We start from the raw sequence: 23,589 nt of genomic DNA on the forward strand, positions 1-23,589 counted from the left end.
CACCAAGCACGCTGCAGACGTGCAGCCTGAGTTCACACGCAGACCCCGAGTGCACACGCAAAGCCAGCCCCACGTGCACACGCAGACGTGTGAGCCTTGCAGACGCTGAGCGTGTCTCGCAGGCACCGAGCACATGCTGCAGACCTCGAGCACATGTGTGGGTGCCAAAAAAATGCACGTGCAAACAGCGGGTGCTGTGCAGACACCGAGCACACAGGCAGGCTCCAAGTGCACGTGCTCATCCCGTGTGTGCAGCACCCGCAGCTCTGCTCCCGGCCGTGGGTGCGCAGCTCTGCACGCTCCCTGATGCAGCTTGTGCCAGCCTGCATCCCACCGTGCTGCTCCTCTGGGACCTCAGGGACCTCAGGGACCTCAGGGACCTCAGGGACCCCTGGCCTGGCCTGCTCTGGGCTCCTGCGCTGGAGGCATTGCACCTGTCTGCGTCTCCTGGGTGCTGAGTTCCGACGTGGAGGTCCCCGCGTGGGGTCAGTGCAGGGAAATCCAAGCCCAGCCGTTGGAAACAGCCTCTGATGGAAGCCCAGCTGGTCTGGGGGCAAAGAGCTCCTGGCGCAGAGCAGGAGGGGGAGCTGTCCTGGAGACAGCTGGCACAGGCAGGGCCCTGTTTGGTGCCACTTGGTGCCAACTTGGCCGCACAAGCCCCAAGAGCCATGTCCCCACTGGGAAACTCCGAAGGGAAGGGGTCCCCAAGGGGTGACCCCAGCTGGGAACACCCCCGGGTGGGACAAGCCCTGGCCATGCCCAGCCCTCGGCTGGATCCTGTGCCCCCTTCCCACCCCCCGGTGTCCCTGCGCCCCGGGGCTCTCAGTGCCACAGAGGTGCCCTGTCCCCGTCCCCATCCCCATCCTGGCCACAGCAAACCCTGGGAGCTGAGCTTTTCTCAGACTCATGTTTTGGGGCTGCTGCAGGAGTTAGGGAGGAAATCGCAGGGTTGGCTCCGAGGAGCCACCGATTCCCACATCTTCATGCAGCAGCCAGAGAGCCCAGGAGGGACCAGGGGGTGTTTTCTGGTGGCGGTGACATGGGGTGCCCTTTGGCTTTGTCGTTTACCAAGGCTGTAGGAAAGTCCAAGCACAGATTCGGAAGGCATTTCAGCAAAACAAGAGCTACAGACCCCTAAAGTGCTGCGAGAATGGCGGCCACAGGCAGTTTCCCCTAAAAGCAGAGCGCACCCAGATCCAGCTCGCCGCCCTCCAGAGCTCGCCCCAGGGCGATTCCAGGAACAAGCCAGCACCCCGGGCACATCCCCAGGGCCACTCCATTCCTTGCTGGCACAGCAGGCGGGATGCTGGTGGTGACCCCCCAGCCCCTTCCCCGGGGGATTTTGCCTTCTCTCCTCGCCTGGCGGCTGGCTTTGTCCCCCCACGGGTGGTGGACGTGCCGCGGGGAGGTGGGCGCGCTCTGGCTGCCGTGGGAGGTGCTGGGCAGACACCCGAGCACCAGCATCGCCCCATCCCCGTGTCTCCGGAGCAGGCACCCGGCCCTCCCAGCCCCTTGCAGGGCGAGGGGTGCTCCCCCCCACCCACTAAACAGACCCGGACACCTCCACACGGCTTCCCCCAAAATATTTAATATCAACAAGATGTGGTGCCAGGACGGGGGCAGCTCCAGTCACCCCGCTGCCCCACGCCCCCCAGCCAACAGAAGAGGCTGGAGCCGGGGGGGGGGGTCTGTCCAAACGCAGCCCTCCCCAAACCCACCCTGCTGCCCTGCCCGGCACGGGGAGGGGGGGCGCGGACCCCGGGGCTGGGCCACCGGCTCTCCAGGAGCGATGGGGAGCTGCGGGGCGGGGGCTCCGCGCATCGTTTTATAGGAGGGATTTAAAAACAGAGGGAGGAGAAGGAGGGGAAGGACAAGCCCCCTGCTGCGGGGTGCCCGGCTGGGCGCTGCCTCCCTGCCCGGGGCTCGGAGCAGCAGCAGCAGCCGGGGTGGGGGCGGCTGGGCTGGCCCAGCCTGGTTCCCCCCAGGGTCCGTGGCCACTGCCCCGCTGCTGCCGTGTCCCCTCCCGGCTGCCCGCGGGTCACCGCCACGGTGTCGGCTCCCCGAGGGCTTCCCCGCTCGCAGATGAACCTGGGGGACAAGCAGAGGGTCAGGGAAGCGGGGTGGGGGGCACTGCTTGTGTCCCCCTTCTTGTTCCACGCAAGGCACAGCACGCGTTCCTGCGGGCACCTCCGCGCACCCCGTCCCCAAACCCGTGTGCCGCGGTCACCCCGAGCCAGCGGCTGGCCCCCCAGCAGCAGCAGACACCCACCTGCAGTGTCAGGCCTCCAGCTCAGACGTTTCGGAGGAGCTGGGGACAGGGAGAGAGCGGAAAGACCCCGGTTAATTCCCCACCGCCTGCATGTTCAGGCATCACCAGCAGCTGGGGATGTTCGGGGGAGAAAACCAGGGAGCAAGGGGCACCAGGGGGTCTCCCCTGCCTCTCCCCTGGGTGCTGGAGGAGCAGGAGAAGGGACACACTGGGTTTGTCCCTGCTCCGTCGTGGGGAAACCAGGGCAGCCGTGCCTGCCAGCAGGGCAGTGTCACCCCACGAAGACCCCGTCCCCTCCTTTGGTGGCAGGGGGTGACCCGAACCATTTCTGAACCTGCTGGCAGGACACAGCCGCGTGCTCTGGCACCAGCAGGTGCTGCCCACCACGCCAGGCACCCCGGGGTGCTGGCCCCTCGCCCCGCACCACACCGACCCCTGCTTCACGGCCCCTGGGGTGCAGAGGCAGGGGCAGGGACCACGGGTGGGCGCACACCGCGAAGCGCAGACCGGAGCGAAGCCCACGGGGAGCATCCCCAGCAGAGCAGCCCCACTTCCCAGTTATAAACCCGAGCCAGGCTGAGGTGGGGTGCACCCCTGGCAGCCAAACCGTGCCCTCGGGGCACCCTCGGTGGCACAGCCGAGGACGCCCAGTTGTCCACGGGGGCGCAGCCAGGCGCTCAGGTTTATAACAGCAACGAGGACCCGCGGGGTGCTGGGCAGCTCCGTGCTGCTCCCACAGGCCCTGTGGCTGAGCGTGGACACCCCAGGCGTGGGGGGGACCCCGGCACACAGCAGCCCCCCCAGCAGGATGGCTGGTGTGGGGTCCGGCAGCGAGAGAGCAGGAGGGGAGCTGCTTGGTGACCCAAGGGCGTTCCGGAGACGTGGCCCCGTTACCGGGAAAATCACCGGTCCCGCAGCAGCCCCTCGCCCTGCATCACACGGTTCGGGGCACCCCTGCTCCCAGGACAACACCCCCCCCACCCCACCCCACCCCACCCGGGGGCTGGACAGGGCACGGGGAAGGGACAGCCGCCCCCAGTCATCCCAGTGTCTCCCGGTAGGGTGACGCTGTTCCATAAGGGCCCCCTCCCCCCCACCCCGTGTGATGCAGCGGGGCCGCGGCCCCGCGCCCCCGGCCTCACTCACGGTCAGCGGGTCAGTAGCGAAAGCAGCCACACTGTTCCTCATCTCGCTCTCATTGCCGCGCAGCGGGATGAGGGAGATGTTACCCAACCTGGCGTCCTGCTGCGTCCGCGATGCCCGCACCTTGCAGGTCTCCGAGGGCCACAGGGCGCCGCCGTGCTGGGGACGGGGCACGGCACCGGGTGAGCGCCGGGGCTGCGGGAGCCCAACGGGGGGGGGGAAAGGGGTCCCTACGCCCACGGTGCCCCCCCAGGGCTCGGCGTTACCTGCACGTGGAGGAAGGTGGCGAACCACTCCCGCAGGTCGGCCTGGGTGTCACAGCACAGGTACCTGCGGGGACAGCACCCACCCGTGTCAGGGACGTGCTCCTGTGGGGTTGGGGGGCACCCGGCACGGTTCGGGGTGAGGATGGGGACCGAGCACTGCTGCAGGGCCCGTTTTTAGCCGGGTGCTAGGAAGCTGTCTGGGCCCCGGGCTGGGGGCGTCGGTGGGTGTCAGGGGCTTAGCAGCAATGCAGCGGGTGACAAATTACTGGCACAGTCATTAGCGAGCAGGTGACACCCAGAGTCTGCTGGGGAAACCCCCCAACGTGGCGCGGGGTGAGGCGCAGGCAGCCCAGGGGTGCTCAGAGGGGCTGGAGCCACCCCGGGGGGCAGAGATGGACACAGGGGGGCCGAGAGCTGCTGCTCTGCATGGGGCCCTATAGACCCTGGGGACTGAAGGAGCTAGGGACGGGCAGGGGCAGGATCCGACCCCATTGGCACGCAGCCTGCGCCAGGGCACGGCTCTGCTTGCGGAAATCCCCATCTGCAGCCCCCGCGGCCAGTGCAGGGTGTCCGTCTGTCCTAACACGGGGATTTAGCATCCCCCTGCCCGCCCCTGTCCTCACCATTGCTGCTTCTCGTGCTTCTCGTTCTCGTAGAAGACCGTAAAGCCCCAGCTGGAAGGGGAGAAGTGAAAGCATGAGGAACAGCCTCCCGGAATTCCCTGCCGCAGCTCCAGGCACATCAGGTTTTAAAGTATCCCAACAGCTACCCCCATCCCTACAACCACCCCATCCCTACAACCATCCCATCCCTACAACCACCCCATCCCTACAACCACCCCATCCCTACAACCATCCCATCCCTACAACCACCCCATCCCTACAACCATCCCATCCCTACAACCATCCCCATCCCTACAACCACCCCCATCCCTACAACCACCCCCATCCCTACAACCATCCCATCCCTACAGCCACCCCCATCCCTACAACCATCCCATCCCTAAAACCACCCCCAACCCTACAACCATCCCATCCCTATAACCATCCCAATCCTACAACCAACCCCATCCCTACAACCACCACCATCCTACAACCACCCCATCCCTACAGCCATCTCCATCCTACAACCATCCCCATCCCTACAACCACCCCCATCCCTACAACCACCCCCATCCCTACAACCACCCCTAGCCCTACAACCACCCCCAGCCCTACAACCATTCCCATGACTACACACACGTGTGCACACTCACATGCATGCACATGCGTATACACTGTCACTCTTACACACACACGTATGTGCATAGATGCACGGCACACATTTGCACACACGTGCACATACATATATACACAGGCACACACATGTATGCATACGCACACATGCACATGTGCACACACGCATGTACACATCTGCACATGTACTTAAATGCACACGAGTGTGCATGCACTCACATGTATGCACGCACATACTGACATGGATGCACACGCTCACAGGCACACACATGCACACTTGCATGCATGCGCACACACATGCACAGACACGCACACATACTCTGACATGGATGCACATGCATATGTGGCACGGAGGCACACTTACATGCACGCACACACTCACACACACTTGCACACGCACACTCCGGCCTCCGCCCATCGCCCCCTCCCTGCCGTGCCACCAAGGGTAGGGCAGGACGGTGACGGGTCCCCGTCCCCACGCTGGCCCCAGGCTGCAGCTGTGTCCTGCGAGGCTGCTCTGACATCTGGTGGCAAGAGGCACGGCCACCAGGAGCCGCGTCCCCACAGCCACGGTGCCCCTGTCCCCGTCCCCAGGGGGCTGTCCCCGGCAGCTGGGCACCAGGCGGTGCTCCCTCACCACGTCGGGGGCCGGAGCTTCTTCTTGACGCCCAGGTAGACCCTCAGGTTCCTGACGGGCCACTCCTTCTCCGGCTTGTGGCTCTGCGGAGAGAGCGCTGCCTTGGGCTGCGGTCCTGGTCTGGGCTTGCCAAGGGTGAGGGCAAAGCCCAGGGCGGAGCAGAGGCCACAGCCCCAGCATCTCCCAGGGCAGAGCCCCCAGGCAGAGGGGACGCAGGCAGGCAGGTCCCCAGGCATGGGGCTGGCTGCCTTCGGAGCTGGGAGCACCATGGGGACGTTTCCCAGCAGATGGCAGCCTGCGACGAGGCACGGCCGTGTGCTGGCCCTGCGCTGCCACCTCTGCAAATGTCCTGCTGTGGGCACGGCACGGCATGGCACGGCACGGCACGACACGGCACGGCACGGCAGGGAAAAGCAAGGTGCAGCACAGCACGGCATGGCACAGCATGGCACGGCACGGCACGGCAGGGAAAAGCAAGGTGCAGCACAGCACGGCATGGCACAGCATGGTGCGGCATGGCATGGCATGGCGCAGCACGGCATGGCATGGCACGGCATGACACGGCACGGCGCAGCAGGCAGGTGCCTCCCCAGGGCCACTCTCACACCCCTGGGGCGCAGAAGGGAGCCCCAGCTCCGTCCCCACCGCACACCAGCCAGGGAAACCCTGCCCATTGTCACATCCTCTGCGTGCTGACGGAGCTGCACCTGCACTGGGCAGCCCCCAAAGGTGGGGGGGAATTGGGGAAGGCCCCCCCCGGTGCCCTGCTGCCCCCAGACCTCCCGGTGCCACTGCTCTCTCGCCATGCCCCACGTGGTGCCACAAGCCATGCTCCGGCAGCGGGTGGCACAGGGGGGGGACCTCAGGGCCCCCCCTTAGCATACAGGCGGGTGACTTACAAGGGCCTGATCCAATCCCCTTGGGATGGTGGCGTGAGCCCATCCCATCCCCTCCGTGCTGCCCCCCCAGCCCCGTGCCCAGCTCCTGGAGCAGAACCGGAGAATAACGGGGTGCCAGACGGTGCGTCCCCAAGGCTGGGGGCCACCCAGAGCTAACGGGGAGGGACGGCATCGCACCGTTTTGTTAACCACCCCCCCCAGCACGGCCGGGGCTCGGGCACGGAGGGGCGCACATCGCCCAGCACGTGCCGAGAGCTGCAGGATTGGATCAGGGCCGGGCCCCGGCAGCCTTGTAAGGGCAGAGGGCCAGGGCTCCTCTGCACGCCCCGGCTCGGCCCTCTACTCACGTTCTCCAGCACGGGGGTCCGCTGCTTCAGGCTCTGTTTAACAGAGGAGCGGGGTTAAACCCCACACGGGGGACGGGATGGAGAACCCCTGCCACCCACCAGGCACGCCGGGCCTCGGCAGGGATGGGGCGAAGGCAGCGGCACGTCGGGGTGGTGCTGGGCTGGGGGGTCCTGAGCAGAGGGCAGTGGGGACCGGAGAGCATCCCCAAAGGACAAGGGAGCATTGGGGCTCCCCCCTGACCCCTTGCACTAATTTGGGGCCGGCTCCTGGCTCATGCCCACCAAGCTCCTGGTCTGGGGTCAGCTCGACCGCCGCTGGCACCAGCCTGCAAGATGCCAGCCCCGCACGGTGCCAGCACGATGCCCCACGTCCCCGGGGGACTCCCAGCAGCAGGAACACAGCACGGCACAGCTAGGGAGGGGAAGGGGAAGGGGAGGGGAAGGGGAAAGGGAAGGGGAAGGGGAAGGGGAAGGGGAAGGGGAAGGGGAAGGGGAAGGGGAAGGGGAAGGGGAAGGGAAGGGGAAGGGGAAGGGGAAGGGGAAGGGGAGGGGAAGGGGGCGGGGAAGGGAAGGGAAGGGAAGGGAAGGGAAGGGAAGGGAAGGGAAGGGAAGGGAAGGGAAGGGAAGGGAAGGGAAGGGAAGGGAAGGGAAGGGAAGGGAAGGGAAGGGAAGGGAAGGGAAGGGAAGGGAAGGGAAGGGAAGGGAAGGGAAGGGAAGGGAAGGGAAGGGAAGGGAAGGGAAGGGAAGGGAAGGGAAGGGAAGGGAAGGGAAGGGAAGGGAAGGGAAGGGAAGGGAAGGGAAGGGAAGGGAAGGGAAGGGAAGGGAAGGGAAGGGAAGGGAAGGGAAGGGAAGGGAAGGGAAGGGAAGGGAAGGGAAGGGAAGGGAAGGGAAGGGAAGGGAAGGGAAGGGAAGGGAAGGGAAGGGAAGGGAAGGGAAGGGAAGGGAAGGGAAGGGAAGGGAAGGGAAGGGAAGGGAAGGGAAGGGAAGGGAAGGGAAGGGAAGGGAAGGGAAGGGAAGGGAAGGGAAGGGAAGGGAAGGGAAGGGAAGGGAAGGGAAGGGAAGGGAAGGGAAGGGAAGGGAAGGGAAGGGAAGGGAAGGGAAGGGAAGGGAAGGGAAGGGAAGGGAAGGGAAGGGAAGGGAAGGGAAGGGAAGGGAAGGGAAGGGAAGGGAAGGGAAGGGAAGGGAAGGGAAGGGAAGCTCACCCGCACTTCCTTGTAGAGCCGCAGGCAGGTGTGGTTCAGGATGAAGTAGCGGTCGTGGAAGCCGGTGCTGAGGCCGAGCCCCAGCAGGTTCCTCTCCTCCCGAAACTTCATCATGCCGTGCTTGCAGTCACCCACTCTGCTGGCTGGGGACACACACACCTGAGCAGCTCCAGCCCCCCCAGGGGGGGTCAGGCCCCCAGGATGGGTGCGGGCAGACCCAGACCCCCTTCCCACCCCCGTGTCCCGCCGCCTGCCGCCCTCACCGAGGTAGATGAGCATGTTCTCCATGGAGAGCTGCTTCTTCACCACCAGGTAGCTGTCGGTGCCCAGGCAGTGCAGGATGGGCAGCACTTTCTCGGAGTAGTGCAAGGGCCGCTCTGTTGGGGACACGCAGGGCTCGGGGACACGCACAAGGGTCCCCGGGGAGCGCCGGGTGGGCAGGTGGCCGCTGAGCAATTGCAATTTCCCAAAATTGCAAAAAAAACCGTATTGCAATTGCAAAATGCGTGTGGTTTCTAAACACGGTGCTGTAGGCAATGGGAAACCTGCACACATGTTGGCAAAACACGCATGGAGGCAGTTCATGCACACACATTTCCACACACACAGAGTATTTCGCAAAAGTTAGTGCATGAATGGTCAACGTGGGGCTAATCCCAGCCCCCGACAGCCCGAGGATCTCTTGTGTTTTAGGGCTGGCTGGTCCTTGGCATCGCCTGCTTCCCCACCAGCATGTTGAGCCACCAGCAGGGGCTCCAGCTGGGTCCCCGTGGGCAGGGCTGGGGCCTCATCCTGCTCACACCGTGGTCTCCATGGACCCTCCCCATCCCCATCCCGTCCCCATCCCCATCCCCATCCCCATCCCCATCCCCATCCCCATCCCATCCCATCCCATCCCATCCCATCCCATCCCATCCCATCCCCATCCCATCCCCATCCCATCCCATCCCCATCCCCATCCCCATCCCCATCCCCATCCCCATCCCATCCCCACCCCATCCCCATCCCCATCCCCATCCCATCCCATCCCATCCCATCCCCATCCCATCCCCATCCCATCCCATCCCATCCCCAACCCCATCCCCATCCCCATCCCCGCCGCCTCACCGACCTGCCTCCTCCCTCTCGTTCACTTCGAAGCAGCTCCAGTAGTCCTTCTCCTTCGTGACGATTTTCCTCCGGTCCAGGATCTCGAAGGTGAGCTCCTCGGCCGTCATCGTGGCCGGGATCTGCAGGGGACAGGGGGACAGCCCTCGCTCAGCCGGTGCCAGCCCCCGCGCCCGTCCCCGTGCCGTGCCACCCTCCTCGCAGAGATGCCGGCTCAGAGCCGAGGTTTGGGCACACAACGGGGGTCCCCATCCCCACTGCGCCCTCCTCCGCCCCCCCCCTCACCTTGACGTGCTGCTCTGTCTCCGTCTTCTTCTCCTCCAGGTACACCGTGCAGATGAAGTCCCCGGCTTGCTGCAGGGCAGCGGGAAATTGCTCTCACCCACAGCTCCCCACGCATGGGTTTTATCCCCCCCATGTTCCCCCCATGTGCTGCTGCAGGCAGGGGGCTGCCTGCCCCTCAAATCCTCCCCTAATCTGGGGACACCAAATAAGCCCCCCAAGGAGGGTGACACCAGCAGCGCAGCCACCACTAGGGACATGAGAGGGGACACGAGGACCTTCAGCACGTGTCCCAGTGCCCCCGCACCCTGGCCGTGGATACCCCGGCCGGGGGAACCTGCAGAAGGTGCTGAGCAGTCAGGGGGGCAATGTCCCCCCCCACGGAGAGGGTGCCCTGGGAAGGTCCCCACCTGCGTGCCGCTGGACGCTGCCTCCCGCATCTTCATGATGGCCATGATCTCGTCCTGCTGCTTCTTCATCTCTTGGTCGTTGACCTGCCAAGGAGGGGAGCCCAGGGGTCAGGTGGGACCACTTTCCTCCCACTGCCCCCATCCCTGGGGAGCCACCCTTGGTGCATCCATGTGTCGGCACAGGCAGGTGCCAGGGGGCCCTGCAGTATCTCCCAACCCCCCCCAGGGCAGAACTTTGTAGGCTTGAATTTTGTGCGTTCAAACCTACGTTGAAAATCTTCACGTAGTGGCTGATGAGGTCCTCCACCACCCGGCCCGCCTTGTAGTCCTTCCCGTCCGTCTGGAAGAGCGTGGGCCCGAAGACGATGGCCAGGTTGTGCGTGTTCATCTGGTTGTCCCCCGAGAAGCGCTGGACCCTACGGGGCACCCCATTATGATTCCTGCCCCGTGCCACCCCCCAGGACCCCCTTCAGCTGCACTGGGACGTGGTGCTCAGCTTCGGGCACAGCTTGTCCCTAAATCCCCATTCTTTTGCTTGGGATGAACCAGAGGGATGAAGGCTCTCCTGCACCCCACACCCCCCCCAAAACCCCCCAGCAGATGGGGTGATGCCCCACGGGGCTTTGGGGACCCACGCCGTACCGAAAGAGGTGGTTGATGAGCGCCTTCAGCGTGGCCCTGTTCACCGTGGGGAGGGTGTCCAGGAGCCGCCGGTACTCCCTGATCTTCGCCTCCTCATCCTCCAGCGCTGCGAGGGGGAAAAGTGCAAGCATGAAGGGGCGTGAAGCCGCGATGAAGACTCCCACCCACCCCATCCCCTACCCGGACCCCACTTTGGGGCCTCCCACCCCACCACACAGCTGGTGGGGCTGGCACATCCCAGCTTTTTTGGCTGTTTTGCACCCGGGTGCCTCCAGCCCCGCTGCTTGGGGGCCGGATCCAGGAGCGAAAGGCGAGCCCCCCAGCCAGACCTGGGTGCGGGGCCAGCGGGCGCATTCCTCTCCCCACCCCGGGCTCGGCACCCGGCGGCTCTGACTCACGGCCACTGCCATGCCGGCCAAGGGAAACATCTGGACCCCAGATGTGCAAAGAGAGGATCAAGCAGGGGGGGGGCCAGGCTCAGCTTTTCGGCACCAGGACCCTCCGGGGAAGGCTCCACCATGGCTTGCAGCCCCTATCCCAGCACCGCCGCTGCCCTCGCCCTCACCCGTGGCCCGCAGCCAGTCCTGGCTCCAGCGCCGGGTGAAGAGCCCGTCGCCCAGGTCGCGGAAGAAGCGCTTGAGGGTGTTGGCGACGTCGTCCACGTGGTGCTCACCCTCCTTCAGGCGCACGCTGCGGGCGTCGCGGCGCAGCATCTCCAGCAGGCTGGTGGTCTTCGAGTTCTGCCCGCTCTTGCGGTAAATGCCCTCGGACGTCAGCCCTGGGGCAGAGCAGCCGGCGGTGAGCCCTTGGGACCACCACGTTTTGGCCACCCGCCCACCCCGCTGGCTGCCCATCAAAGGGTCCCTGCGAGGGGACGCGGTGCTCCCCGCCCCGCAGGTGTTCCCCGGCCACCGAGGAGCTGTGGGCAGGAGCCAAGCCCCGCTCCAGCCTCCCACGGAGCTGCGGCAGATGCTCAGGGCAGGAGGAAAACGGGTCTCAGGCTGCCCCTTGCCATGGCAAGCTGATGGGGTTACCCACACCGTCCCCGTACAGCGAGGGCGCGTACCGCACTGCGTGATGTAGTCGATGCACCGGTCCACCAGCATGGGGACGTCCCCCTCGGTCAGCTGCTGCTCCGACAGGGTGTCCCCCGAGCTGCCCGCAGCCTTCTGGATGGCGTGCACCCAGCCCAGGAAATCCAGCCTCCTCTCGCCCTGGATGTACAGCGTCCTGCCGGCGGCCGCGGGCTCAGTGGGGGCTCAGCCGCCCCCTTCCCAAACCCACGGGCACAGCCCCCAGCCCGGGCTCCCCCGAGGGTGAAGGCATCCCAGGACCATGGTGGGCTTGGGCAGGGGGGGATATTTTGCTGGAGGGGGGCTGGTCCCCACCCACCCTCCAGCCGGGCTGCGCCACCAGCTCCGCGTTTACCTCCGCCTCTCCACCAGCACCAGCACCTCGTTGTCCCCCTGGATGGCTGCGAAGGGAAGGCAGGAGCCCGTCAGGAGCCATCCAGCTCCAGCCCAGGCTGGGTGAGCAGCAGTGGGGAAGAGGATGGAGAGGAGGAAGAGCTGCCAGGGGAAGCGCCCTGCCCAGAGGAGGGACCCCGAGCTCCCAGGACGTGGGCGCGACACCCACCAGACCCCACCGCAAGCACCCTGCTGGCTGCCACCGGGCTGGATAACCCCACAGCAACCACGCAGCTGCTTGGGGCAGGGTCTGGCACCCCCAGGACCCCCCACCAGCCTGAACATGGGTCCAGCGGAGGGGGACGGGGCACGTACAGAGCTCCTGCAGCTTGCGCAGCTGAAGAGCCTCTTGGCGCTCGCTGTCCTCGAAGCAGACGTAGAGCGTGGAGCCGGCCAGGGCGAACCAGCCCTCCTTGGCGCGCTCCAGGTTGAGGCCCCCCTTGTAGAGCAGGCGGCCGATCCTCTCGAAGTCGTGGCTCAGCAGCTCCTCTGCATGGGGGGGGACGAAGGACTGGGGAGGGGGCAGGGGGGGCCGTCAGCGCGCAGCCCCCAGCCCCCACGCCGGCCCCAGCGCCCCGGTTCCCACCTTGGCGATGGACTTGAGCCATTCCCGAGCGGCCTCGGGGCAGTCCAGCCCGAACAGGTAGAGCCTCTCCGACTCGATGTACACCTCGAACGTGCTCTCGATCCTGCGGGAGGAAGGGAACGAGGAGCCTCAATGCCCACGCGTGGCACGAAGGCACCGGTTTGGCACCAGGCACAGCGCCGGGGGGAGCATCCCACGGCAGGAGCGGAGAGGGGCTCAGCTCCACCGGTGGTCCATCTGACTGGGGACCCCCCAGCCCATCCCCAGGGTTCCCAAGTGCTTTGCTCACTCTGGTAGAGACCCAAGACATTAGCAAAAATGTTGCAAAGAATAAAATGTTAAACAGGCTCCTTGCAAAGACGGGCAGCTCAGCGCCATCGGGGCCGGCGGTGGGGCTGGGGGCAACAGCCCCACGGAGGGGACATGGGGGGGCGTTTGGGGCCAGCCTTACCCGTGGGTGTGGGGCGGGTTGTTCACCAGGCACACGATGTCCCCCGCCTTGATCTCACCGTTGGGCACGGCGTTGCGGTCGTTCTCGTAGTAGCTGAGGACGCCGTCCTGCAGCGTGCACCACCGCCGGCTGAACTCTGCGCGGCACGGGGGGGGGGGGGGGGGGGGGGGGGGGTGCTCAGCAGCCTCGCATGCTCCGGCCACCCGGGGCCACCCAAAGCCACCCGAGGCCACCCAAGACCACCCACCAGCCCAACAGCTCAGGGCACAGCCCCTCGCTCCCAAAACCTCTCCAAAACCAGGCTGGCTGGCTCGCACCGCAGCCCCAGCTGTCTCACCAGTGCCCTGGGGAGCCGGGAATGCTGCATCCCCCCCCACCAGCTCCCCCGCATCCCTGCTGGGGCTCTCCAACCCCCTGCACCCCTTTTTCCCCACCCCGTGGTCCCCCACGTACCTTCCTGGCCCTTCCTCTCGCTGACGGGCTTGGCCATGGAGGGGGTCTTGTAGAGGAAGCCGTTGTGCGTGACGCAGGGCAGCAGCACCGAGTAGTGCTTCTCCTCGCTGCCCCCCACCTCCAGGCGCGGCGTTTCTGCGGAGGGGGGTGACAGCCTGGCACGGGGCTCGGCTCGGAGGGGGCGATGGGGACATGAAATGTCCCGAGGCTGGGGGTTTCCCCTGCCAGAGCCCGCACGCAGCCGCAGAGCCACCCGGCACCGCGGGATGAGCTCAGGGGCTCGGGTTTCTCCGGTTCACGCGGAGGGGCCTCGCCGCAGCTGCTCTCCCAGCCCTCTTTTTGTGCTGACAGTTCCAAAAGCGCAGGGCCAGACCCCTCCTGGGCCAGCTCCAGCTCAGCGGGAAGGGCTTGGACGGGACTGGAGGGAGGGAGGAGGCGGCTGCAGCCCACGCTGGCGCTGGCCCGGCCCTGGCGCGGGGTCTGGGGCTCGCTCCCCGCACATCTCCATCCATCCATCCCACAGTGGGGATGTCCCCAAGGCACCAGCACCGCTCCCTCCCGGGACCCCGGGCACCAGCAGGGCTCCCCAAAGTGCCCAACATGACGCAGCCTCTCCCCTCCTGCCCCAAACCAGCTCCTGGGCACCTCTGGGGCGTTCCCAGAAGGGCCAGACGAAACCAAAGGTGCAGGGACTCCGGCGAGGGGCAGAAATCAGGGGCAGGGGGGCTGCACGCCCGTCGGGAAAGCAGAGCAAGGCTGCGGGGTGGCAGGAGCGAGCTGAGCCCGGAGGCGGCTGCGGGCTCAGGAATTTGGGGCGGATCGCAGGGCTCCTGCGGTTCCGCTCTGGTATTTCGGTTTGGGGCTGGAACCCGGCGGGAGCGGAGCCCGTCTGGGTCACACAGGGCTGCCTTGTTCTGCACACAGCAGCGCCCCGTGCCGGGCGGGTGCCGGAGCCAGGATCAGCCCCAAATTTCCCTGCCTCCCCCCAGGACAGGGGACGCCTGGGGACTCCTGGGGACACCCGGGGGACTCCTGGGGACACCGAGAGGACACCTGGGGACACCTGGGAACACGCAGAGGGCACCTGGCGGTGGGGACAGCCCTTACCTGAGGTCTTGTTGTGCAGCAGGAACTCCATCTGCAGCCGCTGCCCGCTCTTCTCGGCCAGCGCCAGGGGGGTCGGGCACTGGGGGTCCCCGGTGGCGCACGTCACCGCCGCCCCACAGAAGACCAGGGCCTGCGTCTCGGCCAGGTCGCTGGTGGTGACGGCCGCGCACAGGGCCTGCGGCAGAGCGGGGAGGGCGGCCGGTGAGCACCGAGCCTGCCCTCGGGGCCGCGGCTCCAGGGGGGGCGAGACACCCAGCAAGGAGCCAGCCCTGCGAGGGAGGACACAGCACGGGAAGGAGCCGGGGAGCGCGGCCGGGTTCCTCCCGGCCGCCGCCGCCGGGGCAGGACAAAGGAGGGAGAGAAAGTTTTGGAGCTGGCTCGGCGGCGGCGAATCCCTCCCTTAAGGAGCCGGGGTGAAGTCATCCGGCAGCGGGGTGGGACGGGCTCTTGGAGCAGAAAAACAAACAAGCCCACATGCGAATTCCCGCGGCCGCCGGCACGGCGCGCCCCCGGCTCTTGTGCAAACAGCAGCGCCGAGGGGAGCTGCACAGCCCAGGGGACGGGAGCTGGTGCCACCGCCACGGCATGCTGAAAGCCTGGGGGCTGCTCGCTGGGGGCGTCTGACCCCGTTGCTTGGGGCGGTTTGGGGGGCAGGGGGTGGCAGAGGTTTGCGGAGAGGGCGCTGGAAGCTGGGCGCCCATCGTGCCAGGGCCGGGCAGGGCACTGGGATGAGTGGTGGTGGGACCCAGGGATCCAAAGCGAGGGGAGCTTCGCCCACAGTGCTGCAGGCTGGGGACAGAGCTGCAATCCCAGCTGGTTGCGCCCTGCAGTGGAGGTGCCACCCTGTCCCTGCAGGGCTCCCATCCCGCCTGGAGACCCCAGGCTTCGGCTGGGGGGGACACGGGGAGAGCCTCAGAGGCTGGGTTGATAGAGACAGAGATTCAGGCAGGGATGGGGGCAGGGAGGGAGGCAGGGAGGCAGGCAGGGATGCAGGATGGAGACCACCCAGCCCCACGCATAAGGCTGGCAGCCTGCTCGGCTGAGCAAACCGGGACCAAGGCCCCCCCCCAGCACCCCAACGGGGTGTCCCCAGCCTGGGACCGGTCCCGCTGCCCACAAACGCCACGTCCCCACCCCGAGAGCCGGGGGTGACCTCGCTCCTGCGCTCTTTGGGACCCCACAGGCAGGGTCCCCGTGACGACACCCATCCCCAGGACCACTGACCCTGTCGAGCTCCTCCTGGTTGCCGAAGAGCGGGTGGTAGCGGCGGTACTTGCCCTCCCGGTACTTGGCGATGAGGAAGCGCCTCCGGTCCTGGCTGCTGCTGCCGGGGCCGATGGCCTCGCTGGGGGGCACGTTGGCGGCCCAGAACTGGTTGGCCACGGCGTTGCCGATGTGGTGGAAGAGCTGCGGGGGCAAGGGGAGGCCGGCGTGGTGGTGCCGCCGCGGGGACGGGGTGGGCTCTGCGGGGCAGGGGGAGCCTGCAGGGACCTTCCCAGCCCACCACAGAGCAGCGATGCTGCGGCTCTGGGTGCAGGCAAAGCATGCACGGAGGGGGAAGAGGCGTCGTGCACGGGGAGTGGAGAGCACGGGTGGGCAGGAGGCGAGGGGCTGAGCCCAGGGTGGGGGAGCACCCACCCGCCGCAGCCCCGCGGCGTGACCCTGCCCAGCCCCGGCTCCAGGCGCGGCGCTGCAATCCTTCCACTCCCCTTCCTGCCCCAGAAAACACATCTGGAAAGCAGCACCGAGAGCCAGGAGTGGATTTAAAGAGCTCTCCACAGCTCCTCGCCACCCTGCTCCCCGACCCCGTGGTGCACAGCCCCGCTTCGCCCCCCCGGGGCCGGGCAGCACAGGTCTGCCCTGCGGCAGGCGTTGCAGCCTTGTGGCAGGCGTGCCCGCCTGCTGCTGTGCCATTACGCAGCAACATTTGCCCTGGGGACACTTCTGGGAGATGGCATCGCCCCAGCGAGCCCCGCAGGGTGCTCGGTGAGCATCCCCGTGCCCTTTGGGGCCATGAGGAGCAGGAGAGGGCTGGGGCTGGGGTGCAGGGGAGGGGGCACGGGGCAGGCTGGGAGGCAAGGGGATGCTTGCAGAGCTCTCTGCGAGCCCGGAGGGGTTAACGGCAGCCTTCCAGGAAAGGGGAGGATCGGGGCTGCAGCTGGAAGTGTTTGGGCTGGGGATCAGGCAGACCGGAGGCGGGGGCCGCAGGGTGGGACCGGGGCAGGAATGCAGGACCCGAGCGGGGCGGCTGGGGCCGGCCAGACGGGGCTGCGGCACCGGGGCGCCCGCAGCGGGGCCGTTCCCATCGGGCTGCTCCGCTCCAGCCCCAGCCAGGGCAGCACAGACCCCGTGCCACGGGGCGGCAGGGTGGCACGGTGGTGGGGTCGAGGCGTGCGGCCAGCCCAGGGTCCCTTCCAGCGGCCCCACGAAGCACAGAGCCCCCGGTGCTGCCGGCACCAGCGCCGAGCTGCTGGGAACGGCGGCAGGGCTTGGTGCGGTGACAAAGCCCAGCTCCACGCCCGCCCTCGGCGCTGGGCACTGCCAAATTCCTGCCCGGCCCCGTGGCCACTCTGGTGGCTCCGCAGCTGTCACCCCGTGGGTGCACAGGTGCCTTCTGTCCCCAGCGCAGGCGTGAAGCACCCCTCGTGCCCCCAGGCGATGCCGGGTGCAACCGTGGGGATGGGGGCAGGGGGCTGCTGGTGGTCCCCTCCCTATCCAAGTCACAGCACGGTGTCACCCGGGGGGCTCGGGTCGGGATGGGGATAACCTCCAGCTCCTGGTCAGCGGGGTCTGCAACTGGGGGGGACGGGGCAGCTGCCCCCAGACCGGATTTTGGAGCCCATCCACGCCAATACCTCGATCAGCTCCTCGGTCCACACCTTCCTGTCCATCTTCAGGCTTCGGACTTTGGTGATGCCGGGGCCCAGGCCCCGGTGCTCCCCTGCCGGCGAGAGGAGCCGTTAGGGACCCTCCTTGGGGTAGGGGGGTCACAGAGCCATGCCCCCCCCCGGCCTCTCCCCCCAGCCTCCTGTGCTGCAGAGCACCCAGGCGTGCCCACGGACCGAGCAGGGGAGGTTTGGGGGAACCCCCTCTCCCCACCGCTGGGGGCCATTTGGAGAGGAGACCAGTGCTGGGGCGCGCTCAGCACCCCGGGGTGCTGAGCGGGGCCGGTACCTGCGCATCTCTTGCAGATGACGACGCAGAGGTTGATGGACGCCCAGTCGGGCTGGGGCGAGCCGCAGTCGGCGCAGAAGCGGTTGGGCTCCAGCGCCCAGATCCTCTCCGCCACCTCCGAGTTGGAGAGGGCCTCGGCGATGGCGTGCCGCATGGCCTCCACCCACTCCTCCTTCTCCTGGTCTGAGTCGGCCGAGAAGCTGCCAGCGGGGAGGGGGGTGAGGGAGGGATGGCCCCGGGGAGGGGGCAGCACTGCCGGCACCCCATCCCCTCCCTCGGCTCACCTGAAGATCCTGTAGGGCGTCGTCAGGTCGAAGCCCCTGCGGTCCACCTCCTTGACGTTACCCACGTTCATCTCGATGTAGGTGATGCCGATGCCCTGCCGATAGTCCTGGGGGGCGAGGGGGGGGGGGGGCGGAGAGGTGAGGGAGGGCAGCCCCCCGGGTGACACGCTGCCCGTGCTGGTGGCAGTGGCCAGGGTCCCACCCCCAGCCCCAAGGCACACAAGGTTTGGGATGGAAATGCCACCAACCCAAGCGGGCGCGATGCTCCTGGGGTCCCCAAACCTTGGGGACACGGGGATGGGGTCTGCAGCCTGGGGTCTCCCACCCGTGGGGTCTCCCCTCCCCATTTTGGGGGTGGCAGCCCCGGGGTGCCACGGCTCACCGCTACTCTGCCCCGGCTGCCAAAGCGAAGGGCGGGGGTCCCCCTGCAGAGGGCACCAGGGTCCCCAGCCCCTGCTGCACCCCGGCACCCACCTCCGAGTTCTTGTAGAGGAAAACTTTGTCCCCGGCCACCGCCACGAAGAGCTTGTGCTTGAACCCCCGCAGCTCCAGGAAGCCGCTCTTGTCCACGAGCTCCGTGGCGTCGGGGGCGGTTAGGGACATGGGCGTCCTCTCGGGAGCCTTGCTCTTGCGCTCCTCCGCGACCTGCTGCAGGGTCTGGATCCACTCGTTACGGTCGGCTGCGGGGCAGGAGCAGAGAGGGGTCAGGGCTCGGGCTGGGGGGGGCTTGTCCCTGGGGTCAGGGGCTGCCAGGAGGATGGGAACGGCCCCGCAGTGGGGTCGGGGTTGGCTACAGGCAGGCGTCCCCAGCACTCACCGTCACTCTCGGCCCGAAACACAAAGTTGCGGTTGTTGGTGACCACCTCGAATTTCTGGTCCCCGACGCTGGCTACGCGGGAGATGGAGGAGACGGGGATGAAGCGCTTGGAGTAGGCGTCCTGGGGGGGGGGACACAGGGGGAGAGACGCACCGTCACCGCCGCCGCCTCGGAGACACGGGTCGGGAACGGCCCCGAAATGGGAGCGTCGGGGTCCAGGAGGCTCGGGGCACCCCACATCCCACCCCGTGCTGGCAGCACCCCAGCACCCAGCCCGTGGTGCCATGGGGACATCGTCCCTTTGCATCCCCATGCCTCCGGGATGCGCAGAGGGATGCGGCCTCAGCTGCCATGGTGGGCTCGGCGTGGGACAGCCGGGCAGCCCCCCGACTCCTTCTCACCCCAGCCTCAGCCCTCCTCCCCCCTCACCTTCTCGCTGTCGAAATAGCGGAGGTAGTCGGCGTCGAGCTTCACCCAGCGCTTCTGGTAGATGTAGGACCTGGGGAGGGACAGCAGGGGCCCGTTGGAGGGGACGGGGAACCCGAGCTGCACCCCAGGGGCTTGGGGAGCACCTGCATGGAGCACGAAGGGGGCCAGGACAGGTCGGGCACGGGGACCCCAACACAGCGCGGACCCCAGCGCCCGCAGCCCCTTCTCTGCCTGCATGGGCTTGGGCGCAGGAAGGAGAGGCGAGCCCCCGGCTGCAGCAGCGCCCTCGGCCCCCCCAGCCCTCCTCCGAATCCCCACCACGCGCCCTTGAACTCGGGGCCTCTCCGCCTGTGCCTTCACGCCCCAGTTGCCGACAGCCCGGGGCCACCTCGCCATCGACCCTCGCCGCGTCCCCGGCCCTCGTGGCAGCGGGGGAAGCGGTGGGGTTTGTGCTTTCCTGCGGGCACCGATGAAAGCACGGAGCCGAGAGCGGGGGCTGCCCCTAAAAGCACCCCGTGAGCTGCTGATCCTAATTAGCAGTCACTACTGGAGACCCCAGAGCCGGGCTGGTGGCGTCCAGTCGGGCACCTCGCGCCCTCGGCGCGCATCAGCATCACTGGATGGCGGTGCAGGGGGACAGGCCACCCCCTCGCCCCCTTGGCACCCCCTAAAAGCCTCCGGCAAGCCCTGGGAGCCCCCCTGGTGCCCCCCCAGCTTCGTGGGCTGTTGCTTAAGCGCTTGTTTGTTCAGGAAAGGATTTCAGCACCGCCACACGTGACCCCGCCGCTCGGCCTTTACGTAAGGAGGAAAGGCTCTGGGCTCTTCCACGGGCCCTCCCGTTCCCCATCCCCGTCCCGCAGAAACCCCTCAGCCCTCCCGGCTGGCTTTAGGCACTCAGGGGTTGGGTTTTCTTTTTTTGGTTTTCCTTCCAGTGCCTTCCCCAGGCTCCGGCTCCCCACCCAGGGAGCAGCTTCCCCCCGGCTCCCCGGGGAGCTCCGTGCGGCTCTCACTTCCCCAAAACCGTCCCCGGCTTCCTCCTCCTCGGGGATTCAGGCTTCGGGGTTTCCTCCTGGCTGGCGTTAAGATGCTGGCAGGGACCCAGGGCTCCCGCAGAAGCTCCCCGGCATTGCCGTGCCACCCGCGGGTCCCACGGGAGCAGGGCAGCAGGGGTGCGGAGCCCCGCGGTAAGGGGCCGCCGGCACAAGAAACACTTTTATGGAGGCTGCGGGGTCTGTGCGCCCACGGGTGTTATCCCCCAACAACCCGCAGGTGAACGCAGCAAAAAGCGCTGCCAGAAAAGCCTCCTCCTGCAGCAAACTCAGTGAATAAAATAAAATAAAATCCTCTGAGCCCCGCGGAGAAGCCAGGACGGCCGTGCCGGTGGTGCGAGGCAGCCTGCAGTCACCGCTTCTCCCCAGACAGCAGCTTTCCGGGACTGCTGCCACCACCGGGCTTCCCCGGAGCGAGCAGAGCTCATTTCCCCACAAGCCCGACCCACGGCGCTCGGATGGGGGGAAGCTGGAGCTGCAACGTCAGGCCGGGACGGCAGTGGGGGCGTTGGCAGGGGGGCCACGTGCGTGGCCCGGTGCTCGGAAAGCCGCGGTCCCCATCCTGCTCCCCATCCCTGTTCCCCTCGTCCACCCTCCCCTCGTGCTTCTCCTTCCTCCCCCAGCTCCCTCCCTCCTCCTCCTCAGCCAGCTCAGCGCACCCTCTCTGAGAAAGGATCTTTCACTAAAAGGGGCTACTTTTAACCTAAACCAGGAGGCAGGAGGGGGCTGCAGGCACCCCTTTTCACCGGAGTGCAACGACACCCCCAGCAAGCAGGATTTACAAGGGGAAAAAGGCACAGCACCTCCGGGGCAGGAAAAAGGGTGACACCGACAGCACGGGGAGGGCAGCGGGACTGTGCCCCCCCCCAACATCACTCACCCCTGCGGCGGGTTCTTGTCCAGCCACCCCGCTCGGATGGTGGGCGAGAGCTGCGCGGCGGCCGAGCGCTCCATGCCGTCGCCGAGCGTGCCGGGGCTGCCGCCGGAGAGGGCGACCGGGGGCTGGCGCGGGCTGGGGCCGTCGTCGCTCCAGCCTCTGCCTGCGCTGGGGAGCGGGAGCCGAGCCGGGAGAGGGGGGTTATGAGGTGGTGACGGGGTGGGCACGGCCCCCCCCGCACGGCTCAGCGCCCTGCCCTGCCCCGAGGTGCGGAGCGATGCCGGCGTGGCGCGTGCACACGCACGCACCCCCGTGCGCACCCGCCTGTGCGCGCACACATCTCGGGCATCAGCATCAGCACATGCACACGGACGCACGCTCACGTGCGAGTGCCCCCTCCCCGAATGTTTACAGCCCCTTTGCGCACGCACAGCCCTGCGCGTGCATCCCCCCCAGCTGCTCACACGCGTGCTCGCACGCGCGTGCTCCTGCCCGCACATCGCCACGAACGTGCCCTGCCCGTGCATGCTTGCACACCCACACGCAGGCACACGTGAACACGCACACGAGGAGCGGCAGGAGGAGCCCCTACTTGGCCGGGGGAGCATCGTAGTAGTCCTCGATGAGCTCGTCCTCGCTGAAGAGGCTGTTGAAGCGCAGGGACCGCGGCCGACCTGTCACAGGCTCGGCATCCTCCTGCGGGGATGGGCATGGATGACATTGGCAGCCCTGCGCCCTCCCTGCTCCGCACCAGGGGGCTTGGGGAGGGCTCCTGTGGGGCCGAGCCCCTCCAGCCACCCCCGGCACCGAGCAGGGTGCTGAGCATCCCGGCCCCACGCAGCTCGCAGCACCACCACCAGTTAGGGATGCCCAGGGAGAGGCAGGGAAAGAGGGCACGAATTGCAGCGGCACCGCCTGCATCGCCCACGTCTGCGGCTTCCAGCGGTGCCCATGGCTCTGCGAGGTGGCGTGGCGGTTCTGGACGGTTCTGGATAACCCCCCGGCCCCAGGGGCAGCGGGTGGCAGGGCTGGGGCCAGAGGAAGGCAATGCACATCGCTCCAAAGCCAGCCCATTGCCAGGAAAAGGAGGGTGAGGGCTCCAGGTGCTCAGGGTGCCGCAGCCCCCAAAATCGGCCCAGAGCCACACGAGTTCGGCCTCAGGAAGGAGCGCACGGCGGATAAAAATCCCAAATCCAGGCAATAAACGTAGGCTGTGATGCTGCAGCTGTCCACTAGCACGCACTCTGTGCACGCCAGCCTGCGGGGAGGCTGCGCTTTGGTGCTGCCGGGGAAGCAGCAGCTCCGTGGGCTCGCAGAGCACCCTGCTCCTCCGCCCCAGCCCCAAGCCGTGCCCACCAAGCAACCCAGGACCAGCATCACCGTCGGGGGCCCTGCATTCTCCTGCTCACCGCCCCGTCCCCTTCCAGCACCCACACCAACCTTGTCGGCCATCTGCCCCGCGGGGCTGGCTAATTCCTCCTCCCAGGCGGAGTCCTCGTAGTCAGAGTCATCTGCAAGGGCAAGGAGAAGGTGCTGGGCACTGCTGGGTCTCACGGGAGCGAGGGGAGCGTGCCCCGGCCGTGCCCCCAGCACACCAGCACCGTGGGCTTCCCCCGCGCTCTGCCCTTGGCAAACAACCTCCAAGGTGACAATGGTGGCGTTATCAAGGGCTTGGGTAGCACCGGGGAAGGGCAAAGTCCAGCCGCGGGCAGCTCCCGGCACCATCGCGACCCCTCGGCACCGCTCGGGGGGCGGCTTTGCCCCGGCCGGGAGCTGCCACGGGGGGGCCCAGGGCTCTCCCCGCAGCCCGTTTCTGTTCCCCTGCTCCTTTGCTCAGCTGGTTGAGGGAGGGGAGCAGCGTGCGGCCCCCCCGAGCCTCCTGCCGCTCGAGGTGGGAGCTGGGCCGCAGCGGGTGGCACCGCGGGGCAGGGGGAGAGCTGCTGGGGGCACAAATGGTGGCCGCATCCTGCTCCCGCCTGCCTTTTCCTCTTCTTCGTGTATCCATGCAGGTGACTCCTGAGCCCGTGCGAAGCTTTCGCTCCCCTCCTGGGAGAGGGCGCATCCAAACCCCAGCCCAGATGTTGTACCCCACAAAAATCCCCAGCCCAGAGCCTGGGAAGGGGATGGAGCAGGGAGGGAGCTGGGCAGGCTGGGCAGGACAGAGGGACAGAGGGACCCACACCACGCCAGGTGGCCCAGAGGAGGATTTGGGACCGAGGAAGGGACAGCACTGGCCCCGCTCGTACTCACCGAACTCGGGCACGAAGGGACAGGAGGGCTTGGAGGGCGTCTGTGGCTGCGGGGCCGGCTGCGGCTTGGCACGGGGCAGCAGGGCCGGTGGGGATGGAGGGACACAAGGTTCCCTGTCGGGGATGGGGACGGGGATCTCCTCCTTGGCAGGAACGCTGCGGAGAGACAGGAGCAGGCGCTGCAGGACAGCACCGCGGGCATCCCACG

At 67.4% G+C, this 23,589-nt stretch overlaps 1 protein-coding gene across 15 annotated transcripts in view; it reads right to left on the reverse strand.

Annotated features, from left to right (window-relative positions):
* Positions 1-1,566: 1,566 nt before the first annotated feature.
* Positions 1,567-23,589, reverse strand: part of ARAP1 (ArfGAP with RhoGAP domain, ankyrin repeat and PH domain 1) — a 45,263-nt gene continuing 23,240 nt past the window's right edge. For 10 of the 15 annotated variants that reach the window (XM_080607034.1, XM_080607032.1, XM_080607036.1 and 7 more), the window contains 33 exons: positions 23,383-23,537; positions 22,573-22,643; positions 21,725-21,828; positions 21,136-21,300; positions 19,207-19,276; positions 18,778-18,898; positions 18,435-18,640; positions 17,961-18,067; positions 17,677-17,876; positions 17,358-17,443; positions 15,727-15,909; positions 14,503-14,677; positions 13,396-13,530; positions 12,943-13,078; positions 12,492-12,594; positions 12,221-12,416; positions 11,868-11,913; positions 11,506-11,669; positions 11,005-11,217; positions 10,440-10,545; positions 10,066-10,213; positions 9,798-9,881; positions 9,391-9,459; positions 9,110-9,227; positions 8,262-8,375; positions 7,999-8,141; positions 6,797-6,829; positions 5,551-5,633; positions 4,302-4,352; positions 3,679-3,742; positions 3,416-3,571; positions 2,270-2,308; positions 1,567-2,088 (listed from right to left, as the gene is read on the reverse strand). In XM_080607034.1, coding sequence (XP_080463160.1) covers positions 2,291-2,308; positions 3,416-3,571; positions 3,679-3,742; positions 4,302-4,352; positions 5,551-5,633; positions 6,797-6,829; positions 7,999-8,141; positions 8,262-8,375; positions 9,110-9,227; positions 9,391-9,459; positions 9,798-9,881; positions 10,066-10,213; positions 10,440-10,545; positions 11,005-11,217; positions 11,506-11,669; positions 11,868-11,913; positions 12,221-12,416; positions 12,492-12,594; positions 12,943-13,078; positions 13,396-13,530; positions 14,503-14,677; positions 15,727-15,909; positions 17,358-17,443; positions 17,677-17,876; positions 17,961-18,067; positions 18,435-18,640; positions 18,778-18,898; positions 19,207-19,276; positions 21,136-21,300; positions 21,725-21,828; positions 22,573-22,643; positions 23,383-23,537 — 3,823 coding nt within the window. In that variant the 3' untranslated portion in view covers positions 1,567-2,088; positions 2,270-2,290. Of the gene's footprint in view, positions 2,089-2,269; positions 2,309-3,415; positions 3,572-3,678; positions 3,743-4,301; positions 4,353-5,550; positions 5,634-6,796; positions 6,830-7,998; positions 8,142-8,261; positions 8,376-9,109; positions 9,228-9,390; positions 9,460-9,797; positions 9,882-10,065; positions 10,214-10,439; positions 10,546-11,004; positions 11,218-11,505; positions 11,670-11,867; positions 11,914-12,220; positions 12,417-12,491; positions 12,595-12,942; positions 13,079-13,395; positions 13,531-14,502; positions 14,678-15,726; positions 15,910-17,357; positions 17,444-17,676; positions 17,877-17,960; positions 18,068-18,434; positions 18,641-18,777; positions 18,899-19,206; positions 19,277-21,135; positions 21,301-21,697; positions 21,829-22,572; positions 22,644-23,382; positions 23,538-23,589 lie in introns of all 15 variants that reach the window. The other 5 variants (XM_080607031.1, XM_080607027.1, XM_080607028.1 and 2 more) reach the window with 5 other exon arrangements.

Source organism: Anser brachyrhynchus, assembly GCF_964034855.1.
Source record: "Anser brachyrhynchus genome assembly, chromosome: 1".
In the NCBI taxonomy this organism is placed as follows: Eukaryota; Metazoa; Chordata; class Aves; order Anseriformes; family Anatidae; genus Anser; species Anser brachyrhynchus.